Source organism: Pteropus vampyrus, unplaced genomic scaffold (assembly GCF_000151845.1).
Source record: "Pteropus vampyrus isolate Shadow unplaced genomic scaffold, Pvam_2.0 Scaffold353, whole genome shotgun sequence".
Taxonomy (NCBI): domain Eukaryota; kingdom Metazoa; phylum Chordata; class Mammalia; order Chiroptera; family Pteropodidae; genus Pteropus; species Pteropus vampyrus.
The window spans coordinates 1,718,784-1,731,636 of NW_011889134.1; the positions used below are offsets into that span (position 1 = coordinate 1,718,784).

The 12,853-nt window shown below is 33.8% G+C and overlaps 1 protein-coding gene across 1 annotated transcript in view; it reads left to right on the forward strand.

The window, feature by feature from the left end:
* Nucleotides 1-12,853, forward strand: part of MLIP (muscular LMNA interacting protein) — a 179,637-nt gene that overhangs the window by 124,724 nt on the left and 42,060 nt on the right. Inside the window, exon 13 of the mRNA XM_011379094.2 lies at nt 8,380-8,508. Coding sequence (XP_011377396.2) covers nt 8,380-8,508 — 129 coding nt within the window. The remainder of the gene's footprint in view (nt 1-8,379; nt 8,509-12,853) is intronic.

Here is a 12,853-nt window from a genome sequence, read left to right on the forward strand (position 1 = left end):
GATAAATTGCTGTAGTAGCACAAGCTTAATACAGAAGCCATTTTGCTTTTAAGATTTGGCTTCTTAAGAATATACCATTTTTTCATACTTTGTTCTTTCTAACTTGCTTATTTACATTGCCACTGTGCCAATTCAACATTGGAAGGAAAAAAAGGAATATGACTTGGCCCTTACTCTTAAAATATTTTAATTGTTTACTCTAGAAGCCAAATTACTTAGTAAGGAGCTAAGGGAGAATAGTTTGTGGGCCTTTGTAAAACTAGTTTACCAATCTGTGCCTCAGTGTCTCTTCTTCTATTAAACAACATTACATTATATTTAAACTGGAAAGGAACTTAGAGATGAGGGTATTGGAAATACCCATCTATAAAACAGAGATTTGTATAACTCCTCCGTCAACCTAAAGGGGTTATTTATGATATCATATACATAAAGTTGCCAGTGTAGTCCTGTGCATATGGGAGGTGTTATTGTTGTACACAAAATCTCTAAAATATTTTTGAAATAATACGCACAGCCATTTGGCAGATGAACCAGACTCACATAATTTAAGTAGATTATATAAGATCACAGTGTTAGTGGTCATCCTTGTTCTTTGTAATTTTTAAAAAGGAATCATTATTCAAGGGGCATTAAAAAAGATTGATGAAGGAGTTGGGAAATTGGGCCTCTATGAAAGTATGACATTCATTGGGTATCTCCTGTGCCAGGTCCCGGGCTGGCATTTCAGCATTGCCTGCAAAAATGTGATCACTTTCTGAAGAGTTGGAGACTGGATAAGGTCAGTTAGGGTGTTGAGGTTTAGCACTTGTGTATAGTGTGTCCCCTAGCATAATAAAGAGAGCAAAAAGAAAGAAGGGTCTGAGTTGAAACTTCACAAGCTTTCCTAATTCCTGAGCTGAGTAATCACCATTTTAACAGAGGCTAGTAGAGAGTCTCTTTTCTCTGGGTAAGAAAACAGGTTGGACTCTGTAAAATGGAGAAACACTGGTCTTCCTTGGCTTTGGCTTTTGAAATACCATGCCACTACAAAATGTTTACTATTGTCCATGATGTAATACTGAATCTAGAGAGTATGAAACAATAGATTTCAAAAATAAGCCACATGGCTATATACAAGTAAAAGTAAATGCAGTTTACAGGAATACTATAAAGAAGAGTACTTAAACTTGCAGATACTTTGTTCCCAGTTCTGAATGCCAGCTGATTTCTCTTGCTTTAGTGGTGCATGACTCATCTTTCTGAGGGCTCTTGAAGTCCCTGTTGTTCAGAAAATGCATCCCTGAAAGCTTTTGTGTAGAACTGATGGCTTCTTCAAGCTTAAAGGCAGTTTGTCCTTGACTAGTTTTTCCTTGACACAACATGCTTAAGTGCTACAGCATTTACCATGTACGCCTCCTCAAGTTTGAGTCATGCTATTGTCTTTTCTTTAACTATTGAAATTTTTCAATTCGGCCAATCCGTATTGTGTACATTCCGCAAAAATTTGTGGAGCCATGGGATGTGGTTTATAATTATTGAAATTCTATGTGTTTATTTTTGTACAACTATCATATTAATTATAACTTTTCGGGAAAAAAACATTACATGTGTGCTTTTTTGGATAGTCTAGATCATTTAGTATCAACAGTCTATTATAAATGTGAAAATAGAAGGAAATGTTTTTTTCCTTTCAAATTCCTTTTATGCTATTTTTTTCTTTACAAAATTCTGTCAAGCATATTATCTTATTCGATTCTCATAATCACCTTGTGAGTTAGTATGGCAAGAATTGTTATTTTTATTATTCTGGTAAAAAAACTGAAGTACGGATATCTCCAATGACATGTCAACAGTCCCATGGCTAATGGATGGTTTAAAAATCTGTTTTGCGGCCTCCTTCCCCACCCCCATCTTAAGAACTGTAGTGTTTTGAAATCTGAGATATTTCTTTGTGGGAGAGAAAAACTTAAGTATTTGCTTCAAGAATATAATATTGTTTATTTTAAAAAATTAGAGCTAATAAACATTTATTAATTGAATAAATAAATCAGCTAAATGGCTTAGAGAATATTGCTCTTGTTAACAATCTTGACGGGTAGAATGCTTTTGAGTTTCTGAGCTTGTTGCCACAGAAACAAACAAACAAAAAAATCACACTAGAACAGGAAGACTGACAAAAATATGTGAAAGAAACAACCGTAGCACTTTCATAAACTCTTTGGGTCTATCAAATTGGTAGAATTCCTAGCCAGGCCTACAGAAATTTTTATTATGTTAAAATAATAACTGCTGCGTTTTATTATGTTATTGCTGTTTTATTACACATCTTATATCTTCTGAAGTATAAAAATAATCCCTTGAAAACTGACACCCTATCCTTTATTTCTTTTCTTCCTCATCACAACCACTCCAGACCTTATTGCTGTGGTCAAAAGCAATTAAAAACATCAGTCCATTAGTTGAAGCTACTACTTTGAGAAAGATGTATGCTCTAAGAAGTCATTATTTTAAAATATTAGTAAGAGAATTTCTAGGTCAGTGCTGGCAGTTAATTTTCAATTTTGGTCTCCAGTCAGAGGCAGTACCAACTTGTTGTCAGAGAATTATGATTATAAGTTTCAAAGGGCAGAAACAATGTCTATTTGTACAGTTCCCTGAGTAGCAATGCTGAAGTATAAATGTATGCTTGATGAGTTTTAAAGACCAATGAATAGCGGGCTCAGACTAGAGGCTCACAAGCCATTAAAACCTACCGCCAGGCCCTAGGGACTTCACATACCTTATCTCTTGGACTTTTTCTCCCTCAAGGTTAACAATAGAGTTCTATCTCACTCTTGAATTCTCCAAAAGAGATGATATTATTGTGTTTTGGTGTTGAATTTTATTGCTTATCATCGTGAGAGAGTGAAAACCTTGTAAAGTCCCTAAAGAAGTGGTCTCTAGCCTTGATTTCTTATATCTATCAGAGATGGCAACTTCAGCCTTCTACTCTTATCTCTGATGGTGGAGCTCACCAACCCACTCTCCTTCTCTGGTTCTGTATTGGTGAAAGGCAGTGTGGACCTTCTATCCTGCAAAGTTTTCTCTTCCTGGGCTATACTGTAATCAAAAATTTAATTCAGGAAAAATAATGAAAGACCCGAAGCTGTGCTTCCATATTGGTTTTTAGCCAACATACTGGACTTCTGTCTGTCAGTTAATTTATTCATTCTTCAGATATTTATTTAGCATGGTTCTAGGTGTTGAAGATATGAAAGAGAACAAAACAATGATCTCTGGCCTCACACAGCTTGCATTCTGGTATAGAAAGAAATATGACAAACATAACTGATGTCGGATTATGATAAGTACTATGAAAAAAAAAAAGCAGGAAAGGAGAAGAGGTGGGTATTGAAATCCTGGAAAGGGAGAAAAGAGTTCAGATAAAGTAAGAGCAATTGCAGACTCCCAGAGAAGCAAATATCATAGTGTGTGCTAGAGTGGAGAGAGTAATGGGATTAGAGGGATAGTAGCAGTAGATTAGGATCTGATTGGGGATAGAAAAGATTGAGTCATACGGCATATTGTAGGCATGCCTGCTGACATTGCAAGGGTTTTAGTTTTTATTATAAATGAAAATGTGAAGCATTAGAAAGCTTTGAGAAGAGTTGAGTGACATGGCTTGACTTATACTGTTATTGTTTTGTGGTTCACTCAACTGGATTATCAGCTTTCTGAGAAAAAGATTTTGTCTTTCTCATCTCTGTAGACACTACAGTTTCTAACATAGACTAGATTCCAGTTGGAAAAATGGCTCCAGAGAATATCTGATAGAAGTATGTTTCAGAGCTTTGAAACAACAGTTTTGATTTTGAGGCATTTTTAAAATGTCTTACATCCAGTGTAAATCAGTTCTCAGTGGGTTTATCATAATAAATTAAAATTTGCCATTTGAAGAACCTTCTCGTTGTTCTTTCTGTGCTCTTTGTGCTGACTATGAGAATTATTACTCGTTTTTATTTCTCCGCTTAGACTGGAAAGAAAATTATAGAGTTGCTTCACCTGGCATCATAAGAATGATATTTATGTGTATCGGTCTTGAGCCTGCCTCTTCTGTAGATTCTGTAGCAGACAGAAATGAAAGAATGACCTCTTTGGGCTAGTTTAGTTGTAATATTGCTGGACAATAACGATCTTATAGTAGCTCACATTTATAAATGCTTCCAACTTGATTCAACTAATTCCCTTTGTTTTTGTTTGGACAAAGACTTAGCAAATTAGATTTTCAAGAATTAGAGAACCAAAGTCTACTTAAGTCTGAAGATATCAGGGGACTATGAACAAAGATGTAATATAGATTAGAAATTAATAAAGGGCAGTCTATTCTAAAGCTTCTCCTTTAGTCTGAAGGTAGAAGCTCAAAGTTAAAGAGATATCTCTCAGTCAGCAGACCAAGGAAGATTTACCTCTGAGTGGGCAGCATGACATTTTAACGAGATGAATTCTAGTTGAGTGCCTTTCAGTTTTTAATGTGCACATGAATCGCCCAGGGATTTTGTCAAAATGCAGATTCTGATTCAGTAGGTCTGGGGTAGGGCCCAAGTTTTGGGACCTCGAACAGATTCTGAGGTGAGGCTGATGCTGCTGGTCTATAGTCCCCATTCTGAGTGGCAAGGTACTAGCAGACACCTTATTTGGATAGAGCCATTAGTTTACTAGGTTTCAGTGTAGTCTTTAGCAAATGTAGGTTATGTGGCTATTTGACATTGAAGAACAAGGTATTAGGAAGAGCAGAGAGGAAGTTAACTAATATTCCAAGAGAGCTTTATGTGTGCCAGCAACAGCACCAATGGCTTCATATATGATCTTTTATACACCTTCTAAAAGACACTTTAATACCCTTGCTTGAATGATGGATTTGAATACTCAGAAACAAGCCTTATGCAATAACTATTCTCGAGGTGGCATGAGGGTAAATAATGTGTCATTACTTTCCAATTATTAAAAGACCTAATTATGAATTAGAATTATAACTCTTTAGCAGATGGTCGAGACAGGTCGAATGGCTTTTTCAAGGTCATATAGTCTGTTAACACTTTTGCAAAATCTAAAATATATGTCCTTGATACTTTCTTCCCAGCAATATCTGCTTCTTAGGAGTGGATTTTTAACTAAGTCCAGAGAGATGTCAGCATAAATTTTGATATCTTGGCCACATAAACTACAGGGTTCTTCAGGAGGTGGAGTGTGGGATGTGTGTGTGTGTGTGTGTGTGTGTGTGTGTGTGTGTGTGTGTGTGTGTGTGTAAAGAATAGAGAACATATAGATTTGTATATTGAATAGAAGTACGTCAGATCCTACAGTTTTCCAGGAATGTTCTATTGGCTGGAATGCTGATTCTACCTTGAAGGAAAGAGAAACTGGATTTAGGAAGAAAAGTGAAACGAAAAATAAGATGACATAGACTGAGAAAACAATGGTAAAATCAAGGATGTGCCAGTTGTTATTGATTGGACAGAGGAAATTATAGAGACATTGGTGTTTAAAATGATTTAAATTTCTATGTTCTCTCTCTTTCTCCATTCCCGCCACCCGCCCCCCCCACCCAGAGAAGGCATAGGAGTAATTAAAATCATGGGTTTAATTAGACCACATTTAATCTTAACTTCTTTATATATTAACTGCATGACTTTGGCTTGTGACTCATTCTCTCAGCCTGTCACAGAGTTGTAGATAATGAATCAGTGAGATAATCTAGCTAAAACATTGAATACAGTGCATTTGGGTCAATGGGAGGATGATGGTGTAATTAGCTGCAACAAGTCCTTAAAGATTTTGAAGCTGGTTTCAAAGCATGTAGAATAGTATGAGCAATATGCAGAGGCTGCCATGAACATGATTTGTTGGTATATCATCATTATGAAAGTGCATGAGTACAGAATTGAGCCACCAGGGTGCTATTTCCAATTTGAATAAATACTGAGAGACAGTTGGGTATGGAGATTATGGTTAAAGGTTATAGGGAGCAAATAGTAAACAGTGTCAAAGGCAAACTATGTCTAATCTTTTGCCAAAGTTCATCTCCATGTCTATGTAATACTGACTACTAAGTGACAATAAATTAAGGTGCAGGAGCAAATTAGGACTAAAAAAATGAGGTGATAAATATAATGTAAGAATTAGGGTAACCATATCAAGACCAAGTAAGCAAAACAGAACGAGTAAAACTCCAAGACTTCAGGTAGACCAAGCCTAGGGATTCAAGAAAAGAGAATGTGGAAAATCTGGTAAAGTAAAAGAAATAGAGAAAAAAATATCATTGCTACATTTCAGTCAACTATGAATGAATGGCATTCATAGGAACTAAGGAGCATAAAGTCTGGTAGAGAAACAAATATTGTCCATTAGTAATTCTGACACTGTAGGTGCCTGATATCCAACTAACCAGAAGAATTTTTTTCTGGTCTCACCTTTGAGGGTGATGATCCCAAAAGAGATTACCTGAGTGAAAGGTTTCAGGACAAGATAATCCAAAACACCTTCCTGCTAGCAATACAAGGACCAGTGATCATGTTTCTCCGGTAGAGGGATTCTCTTACCATATCAAATACTCCTGGTCAAATTTCTTCTATCTGCTTTTGTCTTTCTGCATACTGCTGCCAAGTTTTGCTCCTAAAGCTCCACGTTGGTTTTAGAATCTGGTGTTGGCCCTGAGCATTGGAGTTTTTGTATTCATCTCCTGCCTCACAAAGGAGTAGGAGGGAAGGAGAAGGCACAGGAATAGGATCAGAAGGAAGGAGACATGAAACAGGAAGTCAAGTGGAAAAGAGAGACAGGAAATCTCGACAACTTAGGATCACGACTCAGCTATCAGGCATCTCCCAGTAACTACTTGGGCTTTGTTCTTGTGTTGAGTTTACTGTTCTCACATGTATAGTCAATTATACACTTCGTGTGTAATTGGATGATACTTGCTCATTTTTTCCCCCTTGAGAGAAATCAGAGTTTCTTACGTGGGAGATATTTCTCAGCCTGGGGAAGACAGAGACTTTTCTCAATCTGTATTTCCTCGGTTGGCATATATATAAAAGACAACTGGAAAATGTCAATTGAAAAAAAGTATTGTAGAGTGGCATTTATTCAAGACTCAAAATATTTCAAGCGGTTTATAGAGCAGAGAGATAGATGCAGTCCCTTAAGGCTTAACTTGTGAGCATCAGCATTGACTGAGGAGAACTAATTTACTATTTCCCGAAAGGAAATAGGGTTGAGAAGAATGATTACAGCAAAATACTTAAACAGAAAAAGTGTCACAACTTTTTATTGAATTCTTGTTTGGGATGTTTTTGTAAACTTATCAATCATTTTGTGACATTTTACAGTGTAAAAGGTTTTAGTGTTTGTGAAACATCATTTTGAAATTGCCCCAAACTAGATTTCTCTTTCTTTCTCTTTCATCAAACTGACATTGGGTACAGGTTTATGAAACTTGAATGACTGGTCTATTAGCTAAAATTCTTTCGATGGCAAGTTACAGAAGTAAACTTGACTAGAAAGAAAAATGCAAATCTAGCGTAAAAGAAAAGGAAAGTCTTAGGAACCCTCAAGACAAGAAATCCAGCTGGGTCCCAGGAATGTTTTGGAATTCCATTCTGAAAAGCCCTCAAATGTGTCTTCTCTCTGGGCTGCCTCTCCATGCACTTTCTCCACCTTTCTTAATGTCATCAGATCTGCTTTATGGCAGACTCAGGCTTTCCTATGCCTCCCAAGTTGACATATAATTTTAATCTCCTAAAGTGACTGCAGAACAGTTTAAATTCTTATTCCACATTCTTAGGAGAGAAAATCTGTTTGCTACTTACCGCACTGCTCACCTTCTTAGGTCAGAAGGCCACCCCTGGTTTCATCACACATAATATGAACATGGTTTTGGAGGGCCTCGGTCTGTGGATTTGGGGACATGGGTAGGGAGCAGTTTCCAGAAAAAGAAATTTGTTATGAGCTTGGTGGATGTGCTAAATTCATCTATCCTACCATGCCCAGAATGAGAATGCTGCTTGGCACTGAGTATGGTCTCAATAAATATTTATCAAATGAAATATTTATTGATTGAATGCACTGGCAAGAATATATAAGAACATGTTTGACTAGATAAATAAAGAAGTTTTTGCATTTTGAACATCATAATGGTCGATCTTTATGAGTCAATTGCTGTAATAGTTAACTGAAAACTAAAGTTATATTAGTTAAAATCATTTGATTCTAGGTTGTTTTTCTGTATTTGAAAAATCATTTTAAAATTTAAAAAATTATAGATTTTTATGAGAACATTTGAAAGACTTAATAACACACATATCAATTTATTTTAATAGTGTTTATTTTCTATTTCTTAAAAATTATGTTATGTTTATGATGAAGACTAAACCTGGAGTAATTCGCCCGGTACCTGTAAAATCCAAAATATTACTGAAAAAAGAGGAAGAAGTCTATGAACCCAACCCTTTCAGTAAATACCTGGAAGATAACAATGACATCTTTTCTGAGCAGGTGAGTATACATGTGAGAAAATCTTTAAAATTTTGATAAATGGCTATATAAAATATAGAAATGGTTTTATGAATAGATAGTATTTGCAAGAAAATGTTCATTTAATTGGAGTACCCTTAGTAGTAAAAAAGATCAAATTTTTATATAATAAAATAAATTCTTATATACTTCTAGGATGATATTTTGAAGTATTTCTGTGTTTTTTTTTATTAAAAATTTTCTACCTACTGCTGGCATTATTCTGGGGTCTAAGACATTACTCTCTATAAAGATATCATGAAGTCACTGGCTGCATGTCTTACATAGGTATTGTATACTTACTTCTAAAATCCTGTTTCCTTTTGAAGAGATGTGATGTTTTAGAGTTGGTTTATTAGTATGTTTTACAAAAGATCTATTGTTTGGATTTATATTAACATAGTAGAGATGATGTGATCCCCTAGATAGAGCAGTATTAGTCAGGGGATAGGTTCCCAAGTTATCTAAGGTTTTATTATTCATTAGGTTTATGAGTAAAAAGATATATTATCTTTCTTTTGTACATCCTGTATGTTGGAGGAGGTATAATGGAATGTTGTTAATGGTGCTTTGTAAGATATTTGGGAAAATATAAAATTACACATTTATACAACTTCTTAAATTATTTCAAATAAAAAATTTATATATAAATTTTTATTAAAATATAACAGCTAGGCATGGTTATATATTTTATATCTCAAACATTACATAAATAAGCAATGTAAGTAATCCAGAAATATTTTTGGATGCAACTAGGACTTGTAAGATCACCACATTTAATAACCTACAATAAAATAGACTTATCAAGGGACATAGGTTATACCCTCTTTAAATTTTAGTTTGAAAGTGACAACTAATGATATTCTTGAAAATATAAATGACATTCGTATTTATAAAAATAAAGAATCTCTTATCTCCACACATTAGCTCTGTAACACTGAGCAAGTTTCTCCTATCTAGACTTCAATTTCTTAATATATAAAATGAAGCAAAGTTGGGTGCTTTCTAAGGATCCTTCAAATTCTAAAATTTAGGTTACTTAAAATCTAAGATTAATCCTGACTGGATCTGAAGTCCTTATGTAGCCTTGAAAAAGTTAGATATAAATACTTTCTCATGATTCGCTATAGTTTTTGTTTATAAAATGAGATGAAAATATTTTCTGTTTATTCTGTTTATTTGAATATCAGTGAAGGCTGATATGATTTTGATAAGTTAAAAATTTTAGAAGGCACTAGTATCATTGAAATGCTAATTAGAGGAAATTACTTTTATTTAATGAAATAAAATAGAATTCATAATTTAAATTAGAGAAATTATATTGATATATAGATATATATATAAGTGTATATGTATATATGTATGTGTGTGTACATATATATATATATGTACACACACATACACATGTCTTCACTAATACTATACATAACAGAAATGGAAATTCCTGTCTGTCTTCGCTAATTCTACACATAACAGAAATGGAAATTCCTGTTGAAAAGCATATTTCTATCAACAAAAATATTTATTAAATATCTATTTTTTGTATGACATAATATGTTAGAGGCTTAATGTGATATTTTAGACAGTATGAAATCAGTATAAAATTTTTATATAAAAGTCAACTAGTCTTTTTTTACAAAAATGCCAATAGTTAAAATAAAGTTCATGTATTATCTATGTAACATACATTCTTTAAGATTTGATCTAATGCTATAATAAAACAATTTTGTCTGTATCAGAATAATTTCAAATTTATGCATTTAACTTATAACAAGATTCTTTGTAGAATATCAAGTTAATCTACCTATAATTTATCACAATTTGCTGTCCTCTGAAATGATAAATTCCATTCTTAAGTGTAGGAAATTTTTGTCATTAAAAGGAGTTGCCATTTCTTTCCTTTCTCTGACTATGTAGCAAGTTGAAAGCTCTGTTAATGTACAATATAAATCTATTTCCAAATAGTTTGTTGAAAATTTGAGCTCTTTTACAAATAAGGTGTTGCAGGACTAATTTTATTTATATTTTCTTTCAACCAATTTATTCTTGCGTGCATCCCAATTTCCGCTGGAATGTGGGAAGTAATAGGAGTCTGTAGATTGTTGGAAATGAAATAAGTCTAGCCTACTACTTAAAAGAGAAAGGCAAATACCGTATAATTTCACTTATATGTGGAATCTAAAGAACAATATAAATGAACAAGCAAAACAGAAACTGACTCATAGATACAGATAACAAACTGATAGTTGCCAGATGGGACAAGGGTAGCGGATGAGGTGAAAAAAGGTGAAGGAATTAAGAAGTACAAATTGGTAATTACAAAATAGTCATGGGGATGTAAAGTACAGCAGAGGGAATATAGTCAATAATATTATAATAACTATGTCTGGTGCCAGGTGGGTACTAGACTTATCGGTGGGATCGCTTCATAAATTATATAAATGTTTAACCAGTGTGCTGTACACCTGAAATTAATATAAACTAATATTGGATGTTAACAGTAATTGAAAAAAATAAATTAAAAAAGTGAATTCCAAACTTTTCTTGGTCTTAGTCATTGACCTTGCATGAGAGAGAAAACATAATAGAACGGCGGGGTCACTGCACACTGAGAAACTGTGTAGACTATCAACTAGCCTCTTTATATTGAATTCCAACTACCATCTCACCAGGTCCAGAATCTACAATGGAGGCAGATACCAAAGACAGCTCACAAGTGTAGATGCTTAGATCTGCTTAAAAAATAAATCGAGTAACAAAATTTATAATCTCACGTTGCTACTTCATCAGACCTTCAATAGAAGAGAGAGTACTCAAATTTAGTTTCAGTCACTATTGTGTTCTCTTCTACTGCTGCCACAGAATAAATTGAATGGTTCCAAACTCAGTTGCTGTCACCCACCCATGTAATGGAAAATTCTGCAGCCAGAATGTTGGGCCAAATTGAAGCAGCTCACATTCACTAATCTGCCTTGTACTGGGGACAGTTCCACATGACAGGAGATGTTGGATGAGATTGTTAAGTCAATAAATTTCCCCTAGCAGCTTAACTGCCGTAAATATGATTTCTAAACTCTCTGTTACAAAACGTCAGACAGTAAAGAGGATGAGACTAGATGAAAATGTATTTACTGTAGCTGAAGAAAGTACAACTGGGCAGCCTTTTGAACTGATAATGAACTGAAAATTTGCCTGGAGACAGCCTCTGAGAGCTAAAAGCAAAGTTTGAAACTACATGCATAATTAAGTAATTGAGACTTATTAATTAACAACTTTTACATCAAAATGGCATAGGTCAGGAAGCATCATTCTGTATTGATAGATTTAAAAAAAATTCTTCAGAGTAAAATTTATGCTTCCTGAAATTACCTTTAAATTCATTATTGTATCAATTTGGGCTTCTTTGGAGTTATTATAAATTATCCTCATTCTCCACATATGGATTTAAAACTATGGTGATGTCCTTTGAAGCATAGTTCTATTGATAATAAAATCAATTCACTGATGAGAGTTAAGAAACTAAAGGCCGAATGATTTTTAGTTTTTCTGACTACTTGTGAGTTTGCAAAATGTACTGATTACTTTTTGGTCACTTAAGGTATCTAATTAGGTGACTTGAAGATATTTAATTAAATAAATCTTTATTGATTCTTTCAATAAAGATTTTTAATTTAATATAAAAAGCAGTTGCTAAATTCAGTTATATAAGATATTCTCTCTCATATTTTTATAAATTAGTAATTTAACTCATGATATTAGATATGTCATTCCTATATCAAAGCCCTAGAAAAATGTATAAAAAAGCTTTGGATAGAATTAAACAGAGAATATTGTTGTTTCATGTGATCTTCCCAGAAATGTTTTCTTTTCTTATTTTTTTTTTTTACATGAGACTGATTCCCAGTGCATATGCCTCTCAAATTTTATTTTCCTTTGAATTCGTTTCAATAGGGAAAATAACATGCTTATGTGTGAAAATGACCATTTAGCAAATTTCCTCCATACCACTTCACAGAAAACATAGAAGGATAATTATAGGAAATTTTCTTTGTTGTAGTATTTTCATTCTTTCTTTTCTTCTGATTTTTCTTAGATACCTGATTTGCTTTCCTTGTTTACCAAACTCTCTGCTTGACATTCAATTTTGATGACTATGTGGGTGACTTTTAGATTTCTATGTAATGAGTCATCAAATTATATTTCCACTGTGACCTTCACTTTTACTTCTTTATGTCAATGAGGTGTTAATATTACAGGGCAAATAACATAAGGTGAAACTGACAATATTGCCTTTTATTTTGAATGACTTCTGGTTTCATCACAAATT